The sequence below is a fragment of the Protomyctophum bolini genome (genome assembly GCF_963924005.1).
Source record: "Protomyctophum bolini genome assembly, chromosome: 24".
Taxonomy (NCBI): Eukaryota; Metazoa; Chordata; class Actinopteri; order Myctophiformes; family Myctophidae; genus Protomyctophum; species Protomyctophum bolini.
In genome coordinates this window covers 14,487,529-14,508,220 of record NC_137885.1, presented here as the reverse complement: position 1 = coordinate 14,508,220, position 20,692 = coordinate 14,487,529, and the positions used below count along the sequence as shown (strand labels likewise).

Below are 20,692 nucleotides of genomic sequence, written 5' to 3'. Positions count from 1 at the left end.
GGGGTTTAAAACCCATTCAGGATGGGAACCCCTTTTGGTGTTTTAAGCATTATGTCATGCTTTAGCTGTTGAAAAATAGCAGATCTACAAGCTCGTAGCGCTGCCCCTGAGTGCCGTGCTACGAGTTTGTAGATCTGCTTTTTTAACTCATATCTTTGCTTCTACATAGGGAGGTCCCTGGAACAACATATTTTCAGATGGGGGTCCGCGACCAAATACCGATAATTCTGGGGGTCCTTGACATGGAAAAGGTTGAGAACCACTGACATAGAAACATAGGTTTTTCAGAAATACTGTTTTCTGATATTTTTTTTTTAGTCGGCCTCAGGTCTAAATGGGTTAATCCCAGCGATTCATCAAAGACTTATACAATTGGAACCCAATGCCTCCCTGCTTGACACTCAGCATCAAGGGTTGGATTGGGGGTAAGTCCCTGCGACATACTAGCGTCATGTCCAGGGGGTGTACTACCACATCAAGCTGCCTCACGCTACAGAAACTGGATATGTATACTCCTGACCTATGGGCCACGTGGCTCAGGAAAGGAACGGCGGGTCCCCAAGGATATACTTATATATTTTTGCCTATAATATCTTCCTAAAACAAAATGTTGGCAACCGGCACGTGAAGAAGACTCAGAAACCTCATCTGCCTTGCATTCACAGCTGCACCCGTTTGTTTCTCTGACAGAGCATGATCGCAGCCATAGTGAACAGCTCCTACTATGCCAACGTCTCCACCTCTAAATGCCAGGAGTTTGGCCGTTGGTACAAGAGGTTCAAGCGCATCAAAGGTAAGCCAAATGTCTCCGAATCGGACTACACCCTACAAAATTATAACATTACATAAACATGGATGTTCAAAAAGACACAGGGAGCCTTTTGCAGTCAGGAGGACCTGTCTTTTACGTTATAAATTAACACTCAGTCTGGCCTTTTTTTCATCATGTCTTATGTCTTCTATTCTCTATGATTTCTTTCATCACGTATGACTTAAAAATGTAAAATTGTTTCAGTGAGTTAAGTACTAGTCTGTATAGCTGTCGATTTTACAAGGCTCACATAAATATAGTGGGTTGCTATTGATGCTTGACACTCGGACACAGAAAATAATATTAAATCCTCGGAACATAGACAGGAGCTGGGGGAGTAGCTGATTGCCTGTAACACGTTTATGTAATTAAATGACAAAATACATGTATAACTGTAATCAATTACAATTTACAATTTTTTTTTATAATTAAAGTTTCTTAACATCATGGTGATGAAAAACCTCTCAGTGTTTTTTCTCAGCCCAAAGAGGAAGGAACTGACATACTTCCATGTTAAAATGATGACTGCTCACATCTTTCACCAGTGTAAACCATTACAAAATAAACATCTGAATCAAGTAAACTGTGGGTTTGGGGGGAATGAAAAAAGAAATTGCCATTTTGCACTGTTAAATAAGATGTGGTGCAGCGGTCATGCTATGATCTAGAAAATATTGGAAAGCTTTGTGTGAACAGCCTTTAGTAGTGTTCAGACAGATTTGGTGTTTACTCACTGGCCCAGGAGTCATGTGCATTAACTTCTTCTGGGCCAAAATCCTCTCTCAAGTCGCAAGCATGTTATGAAGGCTAAAAGCCAAATCTATACTTAGTATAAGTAGTATACTATAGGATAAGATCTACTCCAGCTCTGAGCAGATGCAAAGAAACCTACCATGAATGTATCAGCATTTAACAATTATTAATATATATATTGTTTTTCTTCAATACTGATATCAATATTGCACATAATACTGCCCAGCGTGAACATATCTACTTAGTTACTGACCTTCATCTTCTTAATATTCACTCTTAAGCTTTCGTTGAGCTACATGCATTTTGTGTTCCAGCGTAGTGTTTATATAAGAATATTTGAGGCACGTTGTTGTTGTGTTGCCCAAGAAGAACTTGCTTATTCAATAAACCCCGAGCTCTGCTTCAGTCAGCTCATATATCAAAGTACCGAGGCTTTTACCAACAAAGGAATCAACAGAGTAACATTCCATGAACCATGAGCACTAGAAGGCTTCATTTATAGGCTTCGTCGCACAACCCCGTTGCCCCCCAAAAGAATATGTATTTTCGAGGCGGAAAAAAAGGGCCGACGCAACGTCATTTTTGTCGAGCGGCGGGATCACCAGATGAAGTACGAAATCTATAAAATCTCAAAGATTATCTACGATGACGGTCAAACAGCCTTTTTCCTTTGCCTGCAGGCTGAGATGACACCACTAAACAATCATATATACCCCAAACGGAAAGCAGTCGCTCTCTCCAAACCTCAACGTTTGGAGAGGGAGGATGTGTTTCTCAAAGACGCACACACGCACGCGCACACGCACATGCACGCGCACACACACACACACACACACACACGCACACACGCACACACACACACACACACACACACACACACACACACACACACACACACACACACACACTCTCTCACAGGCATGTCATGCTCTGCCCTCAAGCCCACACTAAGGTAAACCCTCATCTTCAGTGCCAAACCTCACTCTAACCTTTATGCTCCAAATAGCCCCAAACTCCAGACTCATAACCCAAACAGTTACAAGCCATAAGCAGAGGGAGAGCCGCGCTGCATGTCCATTGTCCACACTGGAGAGCCGGTTGGAGAGAAAGGTATATGAGGGCAGCAGAGAGTCTAAAATAATCCATTTAGGATGTCTTCTAAATCCTAAAAGTCTTCTGAAAAACCCATGTTTCTATGTCATTGGTGCTCAACCTTTTTCATGTCAAGGACCCTCAGAATGATCTGTATTTGGCTGTGGACCCCCATCTGAAAATATGTTGTTCCAGGGACCCCTCTCCCAGAAGCAAAGATTTGAGTTAAAAATGTTCGCTCTGAAAGAATATACAGTATATTAAAATATTTGCGCAAAAAGTTAAAAAAATAGCAGATCTACAAGCTCGAGTGCCGCGCTATGAGCTTGTAGATCTGCTATTTTTCAATAGCTAAAGTATAACGCCAACAATTTCTCCAATGTCAAGCCGACAACTGTTCTCTTTTCTCCTTCAACTGGGCAACTTGCCAAATCCATCAAATAGCAAAGTGCAAAGGCTCTTAAATGGCCACTTCACCCCTTTTGCAACCAGATCTTATTTTAATGATGTTTGGGAGACAAGAAACACTTTCCTGGGGGTTTTTATGTGGGTAATTTGTGTTTTTAGGTACGGGTATTTCAGTACTTGTCCATGGATGGACTCCATGATGTCATGAGCCAAATTCCAATACCCCAAATCTCGACCACTCGTTCACTCACACTCGATCGCTCCAGCATGGCGGTGTTATGGTGAAATTGGTGACCTGATGAAATATGTGACAATCGTGTAGACATGAAGACATCACATAACATCAGTTTCCGAATGTAAATGATTGTGGTTTGTTTATTTGCAGAGTTCAACTTAGCGGTATTTAGGCCACGTATATAAAGACCTCCGTCTAAGTTGTGTAAAGTCCATAAGATGGTCACATATTTTGGCAGGTCACCAATTTCACTGTAACAGCGCCATGCTGGAGCGATCGAGTGTGAGTGAGTGAGCGAGTGGCCGAGATTTGGGGTATTGGAGTTTGGCCATGGACACTGGGCTCGCTTCCTTCCTGGACTACAATTCCTATGATGCTTTGGTGCACTGCTCCTCCTTGTGGATAGGGGGAGGGCTGTCTTACTGAGACAACATGTAGTCCAGGAAGTAAGTGTCCATGACATCATGGAGTCCATGGACACTTTGAAATACTGAAATATCTAAAAACACAAATTACCCTCATAAGAATCCCAGGAAAGTGTTTCTTGTCTCCCAAACATCATTAAAATAAGATCTGGTTGAAAAAAGGGGTGAAGTGGCCCTTTAAAGGGAATGGAAGACGACATACACTGTGATTGCTTTAATTCATGTTTCACCCAAAACACACAACACCCATGATTAATTAAGAGACTAAATGCAACCCCTTTTGCATCTTAATTTGAGACCAGATTATACTGTATGCCGTTTAAGTAGCAAAAGTGGAGTTGGACACGCCCTCAAGGAACATGTGCTATGCAATTTAGACCATGCAGAGAAATGAATTAGGTGTGGTTGGACAGACAGACAGACAGGCAGACAGGCAGACAGACAGACAGGCAGACAGGCAGACAGACAGACAGACAGACAGACAGGCAGGCAGGCATTGCAGGCAGTCAGGCAGGCAGGCAGGCATTGCAGGCAGGCAGACAAACTGACTGATGCCCTCTTTGATTCCCCTCTGTTCCAGGCGAATACCTTGAGAAGTTGTGGTCTGGACGAGATAAACCTGACATCAAAGGTATCATATCACCTGTTATACAAAACTAATGTTGTCTCCCATTATAATCTATACCGCAACCCATTGTGACCTGTGTGTGTGTGTGTGTGTCTGCGTCCCTGCAGTGGAGAGGGACATGAGCGCGGAGCTGAACGCTCTGGCCCAGCAGCGCGCCCCATCTCTGTTGCCCTCCCACAACCACCACCACCACGGGCCTGGCCTGCGCAGCCCCGGCTCTCATCCACCGCCGCCGCCCCTCAACTCCAACCTCGGGGGGGACCAGACCCAGACCCCGGGCCAGCCTCACACCGTCCTCCACCACCCTCACAGACAGCAGCACCACGCCAGCCCGCCGCTGCAGCGCGCCCAGGCTCCCCCCTCCTCCTCCTCCCTGCCACCGATGCTGGGCCACGGGGCGCTGCTGTCCCCGCAGCTTGTCCGCCAGCAGCTGGCCATGGCTCACCTCATCAACCAGCAGTTAGCCGTTAGCCGCCTGATAGCTCACCAGCAGCAGCAGCAGCAGCAGCAGCACCCCCCACAGGTAGGGCTGTCTCCATTTATTTGACGATTAATTACTTACAAATAATTTCGATTAAAACAAACAAATTACATTTTTGTTTGGCTTTTTGGCTTTTGTATAAGCAAAAAGCAAATCATGACAAATAAATGATATGTAGCTTGCAGAGTTAGTTCAGTCAGATATACTCGAGCGGCTTCATGCTATGCTCAAGGGCGCATACATATACTCGAGGGGTTAATATGCTGCATTACTATGTGGGTGTATATGTATACCATCCTACTATAAATGCGCCACGTCTCTGTGTGCGTGCGTGCGTGTCTGCATGTGTGTACGGTTGTAATGCAGGTAACTCGAGAACCGTTTGCCCCACGGACTTCTTATTCGACACGAGAGGGAGGGCCGGAGCACAAGCACATCTATCTGCACATCTACCCTGCTCTTAATGTTTAATTGTGCCGAGCAGGGAGAAAAATGTAGCTGAGCCGAACGTCAAGATAAAGTATAAATATTCTCATTCTATAATAAATATTGGTTAAATCTATTCGTGAGTTATCTGACTGAACTTGGATATACAAAGAAACTGCCGACAGTGAGCAGTACCGGACATAGGACGAAAATAGAAGCTCCAGAAGCTTGCATTGCGTTGCGTCACGACACAAGACTGCAAGGACATGTAATGGATTGAAACGACTCTCGCAAAAATAGAACAACTCAACTAATTGCGATCGGGCGATTGTGTACAACTTAGGCATTTAAGACGCTCTTAATCCAGAGCGATTTACAGTAAGCAAGAACAAAAAAACATGGTAATACATCAAATACGTCAAAATAGTCATCATGAATCCTACATAAGCTTAAGAACCAGTGGAATATCTATCTAATGAAACTATATGTCTATACACTATAGAGTGCTATGTCTACATAAAGTCCTATCTAAAAGTTACATAAATTGAGCCTATGCATACACCTGTAGGTGGTCGAGGCTAGGGCAAGTACTACGGCAAGTGCTATGGGCTGAAGAGGTGGGTTTTCAGACTACGGCGGAAGCTTGGGAGTGAGTCTGCCGTTCTGATTGCAATGGGAAGTGCATTCCACATTTTGGAGCCAGAAGGGAGAAAGCTATGGACAGTGTACATGCAGTGTACGGTAATAACTGTGCCGGGCCGGGCCTCCTCCCCGCAGGGCGTCAACCACCATCAGTTCCTCAACCACCCGCCCATCCCGAGAGCCTGCAAGACCCCGGGCGGCAGCGCCATGGAGCCCGGCGGAGGCCACAACAACCCCGAGGTCTCCTTCGACATCTACCACCACGTCCGAGAGGAGCTGAAGAGAGCCAGCGTCTCCCAGGCCGTGTTCGCCCGCGTGGCCTTCAACCGCACCCAGGTAACACGACGACGCAGCGCTGCTGCAGCCGGCCCCCCTGTGGGTTTGTTAACCCATTTAGACCTGAGGACGCATCTGTGTCTATATATAGCGTTTAACCACTTCAACCGTTATTTTAAACTTTAGCGGTTGATATTTTGTTTTAATCGTAAAAACGTGTGTAAATCTTTTACCCGTATTAATGCCTTGCGGATCAAAACAACTCCATTGCGGTTCCACTGTCTACAGTGAAGCCACACACAGTGTGGGGGGGAAGCTGCACTTCCTGGTTGCGCCAAGGAAGATTAGAGAAGGAAGTGACAAGGTGCTGCGCCATGACACTTTCATGGGAGCCAAATCTCGCACCGGAAGTTACATGAATACAAAGCAGTGAATGGAGCAAGCTTGACCAGCTCATAACAAACATTATTTATGAGCCATTGAGACCTTTGTCATATAATCGGTTCAGGTATATAAAAGAAGACCTATCACAGGCTGTTTTCTAATCACTTGCTTTTCCATGTGCACATGTGTTTTATTTGAGGATTTAAACAGCAGCAGGTATAGTTTCTGCTCCCGGGGGTATCGCGAGATTTGGCTGCCAGGCAGGAAACGGTGGACAGTCTCGCGATACTTGGCACGTTTAGAAATGTACTTTTTGCTCTTTAGATACCTCTATGAAATTACACAGTGTACACATCGAAACGCAACACAGCAGACAAAAATGTGTTTCTGTTATTTGCCAGAAGCGATTACTTTACAAAAGATCTCAGTCATTCAGAAATAGTGTTTGTTCATGAGCTGGTCACTGAGCTCTCATTGACTCCAGTGCATTCTGCCGAACCTCCGGGTGCAGTTTGGCTTTGGAATAAAAAAAAGTGCTCCAATACAATATATCTGTATTTCACTGTGTGTGTGTGTGTGTGTGTGTGTGTGTGTGTGTGTGTGTGTGTGTGTGTGTGTGTGTGTGTGTGTGTGTGTGTGTGTGTGTGTGTGTGTGTGTGTGTGTGTGTGTGTGTGTGTGTGTGTGTGTGTGTGTGTGTGTGTGTGTGTGTGTGTGTGCACTGTCCCCCCACACAGGGCCTGCTGTCGGAGATCCTGCGCAAGGAGGAGGACCCCCGCTCGGCCTCCCAGTCGCTACTGGTCAACCTCAAGGCCATGCAGAACTTCCTGAACCTGCCGGAGGGCGAGAGAGACCGCATCTACCAGGAGGAGAGAGAGAGAAGCACCAACCCCAACCTCATTCACTCCAACAACACCCTGGTCCCCTGCAGTCCCAGCCCACAGAGACTCATGCAGGTACGTCGAAAACGTCCCAAGTGTTCATTTATCTTTAATACATTTTCAACCAAGGTTCAAGGGTTCTTTATTTTGTCTCCCGGAGGAGAAGTTTGTCTTTGACCCCAAGGACCCAGCATACAGATACAATATAATACACAATACAAGACAACAAAGGCACACAGTGACCCGTACAACATTTAAGTACCACACACCAACATACCTATTACCTAGTGCAAAAAAGGGGAGGAACATCACCTCAAAACCTTCGACCCCTACCCTGTCTGCCCTCTGCAAGGAGTGTGATTGACAGAGGAACAAAGGAATGCTTGTACCTTCAGTATTATATTTGCACCAGGGGGGCAGTCAGACAGATATTTTGTGAAGCCACTGAGGAAATCGGGATTTCCTGAAAGTTCATATAATGGCCTGTTGTGGCGCTGTCATTGGACCCAGAAAAACCCATAGCCCCATAGAAGTCCATGTATTTGGGCCCAACTTCACCTAGACTGTATTACCTTAATAAACATGGTCATGAATACTTTCTGCTTCCAGTCACAAAATGATGGTCCCATTTATTAAAAAAATGACCATAAAGTCGCGTATGTTCTGAAGGGCGTGGCTACCGTTACAGTCTATGATCGGGATTCCCCTCCCACTCGAGTCAAAATAAAAACCAACGGAGAAGAAGGGGGGAAGTCCTGCCTCGTTGTCTGGGCCAGCCAATGGCCAGCTGGGCCCAAACGGATCTGGAAAGATGGCGACTTACAATACAAGGACTGACAGGCTTCATTTTACGTTCATGTTAGACCCGGAGAACGCTTTGTCCATATTTTTTACAGTCTATGATTTGCACGCATGGACCTCGTACCTCCTACCTGATGGCATTAGCCGATACTCAGGGTATAGTACAAACCACTATATTAATGGAAAGTATTTCCTACACCTTTTTGAACTAACCCTTTAAACGGGTTGGTTTTAATGAGATGGTCGGACATGCATCATGGAACACAGCAGGTGTTAATGTCTTAATGTAACACAAAGATCTTCCCTCGCGATCTGTTTTTTTGTTTTTGAAAAAAATGTTCAAGTTCAGGTCAGGAGGTCTGTGGGGGGGAACGGTCGTCAGAAACAATAATACGCACGTCTTCCCGTAGTTCTGATAGCCTGGCCACCCTCGTTGGCCCTGCTTCACTGGTTTATCAATGTGATCTGGATGTTTGCTTTGGAAATACCTCTTCATGTCCACCGGCTTTAAGCTTTCATGTGCCAGAATCGCAGAGCACAGTACACAGTACGTTTATCCATTTCGTAACATGGCAGGTTGTAAAAACGTCTTTCCATTAGTGGTCAAGGTTTGACGATATTTGTGGGGTGTCACGAGTGATACCTTTAAGTTTAGATGGTACATCTTTGAGTGCCTTTTTTTTAAAGCCACTGTTCCATGTTGTAGTGAGAAATAAAAATGTTTCCTTACTTAGATAGACTTTGCTGTTATTAACTTATAACAGTTAAAGCAGAAATAGCATGCATTAAAACGGTTTTTAATATTTAATATCATATTGAATAATATATGTCCCTCAAACATATTTCTAATGGTTTGATCCTCAATCACCACTCTGATATAACCAGTCCTTGTCATTTCTTTCTGGACTTTTCTTTCTGTACCACAATGTCCTGAGGTGGTGATATGCAAATTATTTAATATTTGAGTCATTCGTCATAATTCTGATGATGCTAGATAAAACCAGGCTTGTTTAAATTCCATGCCAGCTTGGAAAGTCAACAATGGTGGACACTGTAAACAAAGTGGAAATTAAAATTTGGAACTGAAGACTGAAGAGGAGGAGGAATTATACAAAGTAGGGTGATACTGACATCACGCATACGACCAAATCAGTTGATCTGTTCCTGAGAGCAATTTCCATAAAAGTGCCTATATGATGTGAAAGCCTGTCCTGTCCTGTCCCCCCCTCCTCTCCTATGTCTGACCTGTCCCCCCTGTCCTCTCCTATATCTCTCCTGTCCCGTCCTCCTGTCCTCCTGCAGCCGCCGAAGCCCATTCTGGTCAGTGTAGACATGCCGTTGAAGCTGGAGACCTTAGTAAACATCACCTCTGGAATCTATGAGGAGATCCAGCAGGAGATGAAGCGAGCCAAGGTGTCCCAGGCGCTGTTTGCCAAGGTGGCTGCCAACAAGAGCCAGGTCAGTCTCCACAAAACACACTAACTACCCTACTGGTGAGTTTCACACTGTTTTATTAATGGGAAAACCCCTTGAGGTTTATATGTCACGAGCTATCTCCACGAGCGACTATTAAAAGAGAAATGGTGAAAAAAGAAAAACAATCAATCAATAGCAAAATTCTCAAATCAACATCGTTGTTTCTCATACTAAGGATTGGTTCCCAGAAGAGGGACAGACAGACAAAACATGGTTTTATAAATCCACTGATTCCTGACATGTACGCACGCACGTACACACACACACACCGACAGACCGGGTTAAACGTCTCACATCTCTCGTGGCACTCAACACAGGGGACACGGCTCACTGACCCCATCTGCTAGCTGTGGAGGGAGAGAAGGAGATATAGAGAGTGGATGAGAAAGACTGAGAGAAGACTGTGTGTGTGTGTGTGTGTGTGTGTGTGTGTGATAGGAAAGGAAAGGATTGACGCGTTATGAATGGAGAGAGTGAAGAGATACATCAACGTTTACGGTCTGAAAATGACTGACGGAGAGGAGGATGAAGATCTGAGTGACTAAAGGGCACTAAAGAGAGACAGAGAGGGATTGACCTGCACGAGCGATACAAACATAGAAAAATCACACGCGTTTGAAGTGTCAATTCCCATTGACAATGAATGGAGAATTTACGCCATGATGTACGGTGATAAGAGCGCCCCTGCTCTTATGTACATCATGACGTAAATTATGTGATTTTTCTATGTTTGTATCGCTCGTGCAGGTCAATCCCTGTGTTGGACGAAACTACCGATTTGCTCGTCCACATATGACGTGAATTTTCCATTCATTGTCAATGGGAATGTTTGTATATGTGTAAGACGAACATCTATACACTAATAGCTGAATATAGGAGCGGCTGGCGCGCCTCAAACATACAATACACTATGGACGCAAGTGGATTAAGAGAAAACGTCGCTAGATTCTGCTACAGTACTTAAATGAAATGCGTTAACCACATGCACCCTAGCATGTACCTATTCTGGTGGGGGGGGGGGGGGGGGGGGGAATAGCCGAAAATCAATCAATGAACTCGACACGCATCAATCACACACTTTGGTGACAAGACTTGGCCAAAGAGACTGGTCATCAACAAAGCACATGGTCTCTGTCAGGTGGAAACCTCATATCCCTCCCCCAAAAAAACCCAAACTGTTACTTTGCACTGTTCAAATTCAGAAGAAAAGCAAAAAGTGGCAGAACTCAGTCGATGCTCATATAGCGCTTCGCTTTACGCCACGTTTCGCGCTTGTGCATCTGCTCCTTTGGATGCTGTGTATGTGTGACGCTGTAGTATGATTCATTAAAACAGCCTACTTGATAGCAATCTGACCAGTATGAAGTGAGTGGTACTGTACTGTACTGTACTGTACTGTACTGTACTGTACTGTACTGTACTGTACTGTACTGTACTGTACTGTACTGTACTGTACTGTACTGTACTGTAAGAAAAAGCTCTGCATAGGAGTGGCTAGCACCACTAAAAACAAAACAAAAAAAACAACAACACAAAGTTAGAACAGGAGATAAGGTTTATTTTTTAAATAACTGGTTATTTAACTGGTTAACGAAATAGATAGGATAGTCTGCAGAGAGAGAGAGAGAGAGAGACAACAAGGGAGAGGAAGAGAAGACGGTGGGGGTTGATCAGATTAGCACCAGGGTGCTGCTGTGTAGGAGCATGGCGCACAAACAACAGCTGGTGGCGGAGTCTAGCTGCGCCTGGGTCAGCCTTGTGGAGATAATCAAATCTTTCCTCCTCCCCTCCTTCAACCCTTCCTCCGGGCTCTGCTGACACACGCACACACACACACACACACACACACACACACACGCACACGCAGGGAAGCGCCGTTCCCTCCACTCGTCCGTCCTACAGCCAAATTGCCCTTGAGCAAGAGGTGCCCCGACTGCTACGGTAACCGCAGCACCGCTGTGGCCGACGGCGCAGCACAAGGTTGTCGTACAGGAGTATAGCGGTCAGATACTAGATGTGTCAATGGACTATAAAACTTAACAGCCCCCCCCTCTCTCACACACACACACACACACACACACACACACACACACACACACACACACACAGGCTGTAAAACAGTCAGTCAACTTCATTGGTTAAATAAAAAGCACCATAAAGAATTGCTAATATTTTTCAACGTCGTGTCATACCTACCTAAAACAAACTATTAATTTTAATGGTTGCAGCTGTGTTTATCCTGCTGCTATGACACGTCTGTGAGAAGGGTCCATTAATACAAAATAAAGGGGTGGGGGAGTAACATGAAAAGGCGAGCGGGTCACCAACTTATGCCTAATTTATGCTCTGTCATACGGCATGACCGAAAATAGCAGGTCTACAAGTGCACATCACGTTGTAATCGTATATAGATACTGTAGGCTACTGTAGGCGAGACATGGCCAAAGCAGTTCCGGGGGGTCCCGAGCCAAAAGCGTTGAGAACCCCTGCCGCATACCGCTTGCTGCCTTACTCCACACTGGTAAGCCCACGTGCCTCATGCTCCTTGTTGTGGAGACATGCAGTTCAGCCGCCTACGACAGCTACACATCTGGCTTAAAGGTCACTTTATAGCGCTTACTTATATATGGACACTTTTACTACTTTACTGAACCGTACAGAACTTTTTAAACATGACGGCCATGGCCGTTACAAATGCAGTATTTGTTTGATCTAATTCATGCCAATAAACAGCCGATCTCTGTGTCTCCATCTTTCCCTTGCTTCATCTCTCTCTCTCTCTCTCTCTCTCTCTCTCCAGGGCTGGTTGTGTGAGTTGCTGAGGTGGAAGGAGAGCCCGAGCCCTGAGAACCGCACCCTGTGGGAGAACCTGTGCACCATCCGGAGGTTCCTGTCCCTGTCCCAGGCTGACAGGGACATGGTGTACGAGGAGGAGTCCCGACACCACCACCACACCGAGAGGTTCCACACCGTGCTACACCTGCCCGACTCACAGGTCTGTGCAGGGCTGGCTTGCCCATTGGCTAGTTCAGGGGCTCCCAAAGAGGTAGAAAGCTGTCGTTCCCTGATGTCATCGCCAGGGACACATGCTTCAGTAGGCAGGAACTGGGGGTGGCAATGAAGGACTGGTGCTTCAGTAGGCAGGGACTGGGGGTGGCAATGAAGGACTGGTGCTTCAGTAGGCAGGAACTGGGGGTGACAATGAAGGACTGGTGCTTCAGTAGGTAGGAACTGGGGGTGGCAATGAAGGCCTGGGAAGTCTGGCGTAGCATTGTGGAATCCATGATCTCGACCGCGGTCAAAAAATGATGATGATGAGGAGTGCATGTCAAACTGCAGGGGGTCCTTGAAATTAAACAGGTTGAGAATCACTGCTATAGCCATAAAAAAATCTCTCATGGTCCCTTCATGGCATATCTTTTCAAATGGGGGTCCGCGGGTTAATGAGTGTCAATTTGGGGGTCCTTGACATGAAAACGTTTGGGAACCACTGGTCTAGTTGGTTCCGAGGGTGGCTTGCTGATTGACTGGTTGGTTCTTAGGTTGTTTCATTGATTCATTGATTGATCCATCAGCTGGCTGGCTGTTTGGTTAATTGGTTGAGCTAATTTAACTCTGAAAAGTGAAAAACCTGCAGGCCCAGAACAGTACAGGCCGTACAGCCTGTAAATAAGATAATGACAGACCCTACGGTTGTGCCGTTTGTGAAACAAGCTTGTAAATGTATCTGGAAAGCCCTTACTTGTATTGTAACTTAGCTAAGAGAGACCCTACAGCTGTGCTGTTTGTGTGTGGAACGAGCTTCTACATTTTCTTTCTTGCCTTGATCTCCTAACTTTTTGAGGGGCTATATATAGCTTTTTGTCCTAACTCGTGTCACTTTTGCCATTGACAATGAAAGGAGAATGTACGTCATATGTGTCTGAGCAAATCTTCTGACCTCCTTCTTCTCCTCCTTCTCCTCCCTCAGTGTTGTGATGAAGTGAGTGTCATAATGAGGAAGTCATTTTGTGGTGGCCACTAGCTTATTCCACAGTCAGGCAGCCCAGAGACACAGGGCCAGGAGGGGGTTGGGATGTAAAGAGCTCCTAAACATAGTGCCACAGTACGCCCTGCTGAACACTGGCGCCTGAGAGACAGCATAACAACATGCAGAGAGAGAGAGAGAGAGAGAGAGAGAGAGAGAGAGAGAGAGAGAGAGAGAGAGCAGTAAGACAATGGGGGGGGGGGGGGATGATCAAGAGATAGAGAGATGAGAGCTACTGTACGTCCACACACTTAATTCTTTATAGTTTATAGTCCTTGAAACCAGGAAGTGAGTTTTTTTTCTTCCTTTTTGCTTTGTACATTTTGTTACCCCGACGACGCTAAACCAGTATAGCCACACATTCAACGTCATTGGTTGTATACTACACTTGGGAGAGATACACGTAACATTTTAATTGGCTTCATATTATAATAAACAAATCATTTGCTAAAGGGGAAAGTGTTATTTAATTATTTTCTGATAAATTATTACATTTTCTATTTTCAAGTTTAAATTTGAAACATTAAAATATCATGTGGGTCAACTTACTTTACTTGGATCAACCTACCTGGGGCAATTTGAGCCACATGACAATGAAAATTGTGGTTTCATGGCCCTTTCTTTGTTAAGAGATAGAAGAGATCCTAAAATAGATCTTCCGATTTTACTGCCATCTCATTCTGCCTTTTGGGACAACTTAAGTAAAAGGTGTCTCATCATCTTACCCCGTTCTCCTAGTATGTTGTTTCCCACACCAGTAGCATATGGTCTATATACTCATATCAGAACAATGGGATTTAGGTAAAGAAAATTGCCTTTCCTCGTTAAGCGTGGTATTTTAATGTGGTTCGATGATACAATCTTGTTGCGTATCATCATAAACCTTTGTTTGTCTACAGAGTATAGGGTTTAAGGGGTTAAGACCCCTTAAACCCTTTATACTATATACCGGGGTCCCCCAGGGCTCTATATCCTCCTCGGGGAGGCCGAGGCGATGCAGTGTGAGCTGAGCTCACAGATCCGTTATTCTTCGCCTATTATGGCATGCTTGTTTATTGGTTTATTGGATGGATCCCCCGTTATATCCCACACATTGGTGACCGCTAATCTTCCCCCGGATAGGGACGCTAGATGTCATGTGGTTAACCCCATTCAGGACGGGAACCCCTTTTGGGGTTTTTCAGAAAACGTAGAAGACATTTGTAGAATCGTCTTCAGGTCTGTCAAAACGCACTGTACACGGCAGAGGTCAGTGAGTGCAGAATATTATGAGAGAGAAGAACGCCATGGAATGACAGTGTGTATCTGTAAAAGAATGACCTCTGTCTGTCTGTCTGTCTGTCTGTCTGTCTGTCTGTCTGTCTGTCTGTCTGTCTGTCTGTCTGTCTGTCTGTCTGTCTGTACGTACGTACGTACGTACGTACGTACAGCGGTAGTTGTGGATGTGGTCGTATCATTCTTTGTTGGTTTGCTTGTGTCTGCTGCATCCTTCTGTGTACACCCACCCAGCCGGCACCCACCCATACTCATCTCCACGGTCAACCCCCCCCCTCCCCTTCCACACACACACACACACACACACACACCACAACACATGGCACGCAGCTGGAGCAACGCACACATCATCGCATGCACATTGCACACACACACACACACACACACACACACACACAACGCTCGTGCGTGCACTGTACATACATATTATCTACCGTCGATTTTGACGGCCAGGAATCCGTGTGAAAGTGGGCCGCCCCATGCATGCACACTGACACACACGTGCACAGGACGAGCGCACGCACGCGCACAAACATGTGTGAACGAATGCCATTTGCGAAACCTTCTTTGGCCTGGATTTAATTTAACTATGAAACACACGCACGCACACATACACATACACGCACACACACACACACACACACACACACACACACACACACACACACACAGACAGGCATTACACGCACACATGCACGCTCCCCTACTGTGAATTTGTAGCAGCAGCAGTGGTGGCATTCCATGTGTGTTGGAAATGAAGTCAGCGTCATCAATCATAAAGTTGATTGATGACGATTACATCTTAATCAGCATGTCTCCAAACCTTGCTTCCTTGCACGCACACACGTGTGTGTGTGTGTGTGTGTGTGTGTGTGTGTGTGTGTGTGTGTGTGTGCATTTGCATGCATTTTCGTGCGTGTATGTGTGCAAATTTCAGACACTATCAATGGCAATGTTTTGTTGATATCTTTAACATTCCTCTGTACAGTATATACAACATACATCATATCTTGATTAAAAAACAGCTCTCTCTCTCATGGGGATATGTCTAAAGGCCGTTAACACTGAGCACTACAGAGCATCGCAGTCCCACCCCCTGCGAGGGCACTAGGAAATAATTCCCCATTCATTTTCCCCATCAGACATTTTAAAAAGTATTTATTTAAAGACCTTTTAAGCCTCAGACAAAGCCAACTCGGCGGATGACAACTCATGACAATAAACAAAAACAAATGGGGTCGTACAGATAATTTGAAAGACGAAAAAAAGGGCAGGGTACAACAACTTCTTTTGTTGTTTTTCGTCTTGTTCGGCCCCCAAAAAATGTGTTTATTGTCATGAGTTGGCTTTAAAGGTCTTTAAATAAATACTTTTTGAAACGTCTATGGGGAAAATGAACGGGGAATTATTTCCTGGTGCCCTCATGGTTCTGAAAGGGGGCGGGACTGTGACACTATATAACAAAATGATAACTATATTGTTCACCATTGTATTTTTTTATAGGTGGTGTGACTTCTGACATCCACGTATCCATTTTATTATTCCATCAACTACATCTTCAAATATATATGAACAAATCAATGGTTTTTTTTATGATGAACTAAATTGAATTGTCTGATTAACGTTGTTAGCCCTATTTTGCCGTATTTCGTACAAAAATAGGTAAACCGACCGATCTACAAGCTCACAATGCATCACAACACGTTCGCTTGTAGATCATATATTTCTGATATTGTTTTTAATGAAAGAAGCTACATTTCCAATCCAAAATTAATACTTTTTTTTGCATTAAAATCAATTATCATTGTGTGGTAACCAATTAAATGGATTAACTGTCGCGCCCCTCCATGTCACCACCTGCTCCTCAAAACGCCCCTCCTCCTAATCTTGTTTTCGTCCCACAAGTCATTGAAAATAGAAGTGGTAAAATGACTAACCCACACATTTCCTGCTAAAAATGCACCACCCCCCCTCCACCCCCCCACCGCTGTCTTCCCAACCTCCCCTAAAACCAAAATACTTGCCAGTCTGGCCTAACCTCAATATTACTCGAAACATACCCTGTAATTATTGAAGCAAGGGGGAGAGAAAAAGGAATTACTATTATCTTTATTTAGCCCCTTTAATTTTGACGGACCACAGATTTATAGCGTTGAGATTCCTGTGTTTGGGCGTGCTTAGCCACCCCACCCTGCTAATAAGCCCTCGTTAGTTGTACTTGTTTGTGTGATGTGTGTGTGTGTGTGTGTGTGTGTGTGTGTGTGTGTGTGTGTGTGTGTGTGTGTGTGTGTGTGTGTGTGTGCGCGTGCATCGTGCGTGTGCGTGCTTGTAAGGGTGGGCAATGGAGGTCTGGTCAATCAGACTTCCGCCCCAGTACCAGCATTTTATAACAGATCTCCACAACAGGGGGGTTGCTAAAAAGGGAAGTGACTTTGGTCAGTCTGTGGTTTCTGTGAAGGATTATGTTAATCGCATGGGCATATGGACTGTCACTTATGTGCTATTGTGGTGGGCTCTTTCATTCAAAGTGCCTGCCGTCGGGGCAGACATTTTTAGCGTGGGGCTCCCAAGTGAGAAGCAAATTCTACTCTTTCTTCTTGATGCAACATGATAGCTAGCTACTGCGGTACACCGAAGGCATTTATTTAACTGAGTCTATAGTCATGCACGTTTGTACTTTTTTAATCCTGGCATCGATTGTGACCGATTTTTGGTTTTCTTCACAGGTACTCCACAGACTGCCCCTACTGCCTTTGAAGGACCCATCCCCCCCAATGCGTGAGGAGACACACCACCAAACCCCCTTACCGGCCTTGAGGTGTCCAGAGGAGGGGCCTCAGCTTGGTCTGGGCCCCAGCCCGGGCCCTGTAGGCCCAGGCCCTGCAGCTGGAGCAGGGGTTGGAAGTGCTGGAAGCGGAGGCCCCAAGAAGGCCCGCTCGCGGACGCGCATCTCCCTGGAGGCCCTGGGGATCCTGCAGAGCTTCATCGGTGACGTGGGGCTCTACCCGGACCAGGAGGCCATCCACACCCTGTCGGCCCAGCTGGACTTGCCCAAGCACACCATCGTCAAATTCTTCCAGAACCAGCGCTATCACGTCAAGCACCACAGCCAGGCCAGGGAGCCCGGCGCCCTCGGGGAGGACGGCCAAAGCCCGGGCCCCACCGCCAATGGGCCCCTGGGGGCGGCAGAGTGCCTCGGTGCCACCGGCGAGGAGGAGGAGGTGCTTTCGGGATCCGAGGAGTCCAGCGAGGACGGGAGTGGTATGGTGGAAGTGTACAGGACAGAGGGAGGAGGCAACCACGGGGGTGAAGGTGGAGGGCCGGGGGTGGATAATATGGAGGTGGAGAAAGTGGAGGCGGAGGACAGAGAAGCTTTGGCCCCGAGGGCCACCACCAACATGTCCCCTTTCAATGGTCCAGAAAGCCCCCATGACTCTGGGGAGCAGCAGAGATAACAGAAAGGGAACACAGACACGAGGTGAGACAGGAGGACGTGACGGGAACATAGATCCCATCGCAAGAAACACCTTCTTACATGGTAAAAACCAACACATTCTACTCGCCACGCACGCACACACACACACACACTCAAAAAATGCATTGCAATTGTCGTGTGGATGCAATCAATCCGAGTTTGTGGTTTAAGAACCGTGGGCAGCGACTAAGTGCTGTGACCAAAGGAAATAAGGGACATAAGGATGTTGTTGATGACGTTTGTAGCTTGCTGCTTCTGCGGGATCTGGTCAGTACGGGACTCGACAATAAAGAGGCTTTAGAAAACAAGGCAACAAAGTACCTCACACGAAAAGTGGCATATTATGGACCAATGGCGTGCAGCTGTTCTGTTGCGAGATCCTACACCTCATCTTTCCAAAACAGGTGCCCATATTATGTATAAGTATGTTTTTTTTTCTGCCTTTTTATTAGATTTTTTAAATAACTGTCTTTTCCCATGCGGCTTTATGGGGTCTATGCATTGACTGCCATACAGTATAAATGGGACAGCTTTTATTCTCTTAAGTTGTGTCCCACTCTCCAATCAGCACACATATTTATTGCTATTTTAATCAAAAAAAACTCAATATTATTGTTGCCAGTATTGATGCTATTGTTATTATTATTTTCTTTGATAGGAGTGAAAAACAGAAATGTCAATGTGAGAGAGAACTGGATAACACTGCAAAAAAAGTTACTGAGCGTTGTGAGAAATGTATATTTGTATTTACTGTTTCCAAAACAGACTGTGAGACAGTTTCCTGAAATGTTTACTTATATGTCATGTGACAAAATGTTGTGACAATCCAAAAAAGAAAAAGAAAAGAAAAAAAGAAATGACATTTTGTGATGCCATCTCTGTCTTTAGGGTGTACTGTGTATGCGCTGCTGTGTGTGACATGACATGCATCATTGTGATGAATCAGGCGTATTCTTTTGCCATCTATTTGTATTCACTTTTCTTTTGACAATCATGTCTTTGTCTTGGACAGAGCACTTAAATGATTAAAAGTTTAATTTGTGTCACTCTGGTTTAGCATAGTTTTCACATTGTCTCGAACCGTCGCACATGCACGGGCGGTCCAAGTGAAGTAGCATCACGCATCCGATTCCCGCGTGTCCGAGTCGCCAACAGTTTGGTTTCAGTACAATCGAGTGCGAAGGAACGCAAGAACCGTTCCGCAACTTTTCTATGGCATTAAACAGAGGTTGAAAGTCTGTTGTGGTCTGCATTATTTTATCCTCTGCTCTGTCGCAGCACTCTATGTTCTCCCAACCACCCAGTTTTAGCCAGACATTATCCCATCCCATTCAGGACGGGAACCCCCTTTTGGTGTTTTAAGCATTATGTTACACTTTAGCTATTGAAAAATTGCAGATCTCCAAGCTTGTCATCTTCCCTTTTCTCTCACTCTTCCATGCACCTCCCTCATTCTCTCTCTCGCTCTCTCTCTCTCTCTCTCTCTCTCTTTGTCTCAGTCTGGCACCACGGGTGCTGCACAGCAGGCTCGTTAAATACAGATTAATTTACGAGTCCAGCTAACTTTCTGCAATTTCATGTCTCGCTTGCCTGCCAGGGCACTGGATAACAATCCAAAACTATTTCACGTCCGCCGTGTGCGATACGCGTACGTAAATCGTGCCTGCTCTCGTCTCCTCCTCCATCTGTCAGATTTATTCCCCCCTGAATTGTCTCTGGCACTGTCCTCAGTGCACACCTTCTGGTTCTCATTTTCACGAAGCGAGTAGTGCGTTGTTGTAGCTCCCTTAACCCATTTTGACCTGAGATCAGATTCTATACAAATTTCTTCTAAATCATGACTGTTTTCTGAAAAACCTGTGTTTCTATATATTAGTGGTGGTGCTCAAACTATTTCATGTCAAGGACCGCCAGAATTATATATGTATTTGGCCACCGACCCCCATTTGAAAATACGTTGTTCTAGGGAACCACAGAAGCAAATACTCGGGCTTGTAGATCTGCTATTTTTCAACTGCTATTTTTGCAACAGCTAAAGTTTGAAATAATGGTTAAAGTGGTTAAAAGCTATAAAGGCGACACCGTTGTGGCCTCAGGTCTAAATGGGCTAACACAACAAATTAATAAAGTAATACACAGTACACTACCCTGTTTCTCAAGAAGGGAGTAATATGAACGCCAGTTGCATACTTTTTTTA

At 45.4% G+C, this 20,692-nt stretch overlaps 1 protein-coding gene across 2 annotated transcripts in view; it reads left to right on the top strand.

The window, feature by feature from the left end:
• Positions 1–19,732, top strand: part of LOC308311985 (DNA-binding protein SATB2-like) — a 43,823-nt gene extending 24,091 nt beyond the window's left edge. For both annotated transcript variants that reach the window (XM_080758814.1, XM_080758815.1), the window contains exons 6-13: positions 691–793; positions 4,305–4,355; positions 4,460–4,875; positions 6,037–6,237; positions 7,297–7,515; positions 9,544–9,699; positions 12,518–12,712; positions 17,746–19,732. In XM_080758814.1, the coding sequence (XP_080614940.1) occupies positions 691–793; positions 4,305–4,355; positions 4,460–4,875; positions 6,037–6,237; positions 7,297–7,515; positions 9,544–9,699; positions 12,518–12,712; positions 17,746–18,474 (2,070 nt within the window). In that variant the 3' untranslated portion in view covers positions 18,475–19,732. The remainder of the gene's footprint in view (positions 1–690; positions 794–4,304; positions 4,356–4,459; positions 4,876–6,036; positions 6,238–7,296; positions 7,516–9,543; positions 9,700–12,517; positions 12,713–17,745) is intronic.
• The last annotated feature ends 960 nt before the right edge of the window (positions 19,733–20,692 follow it).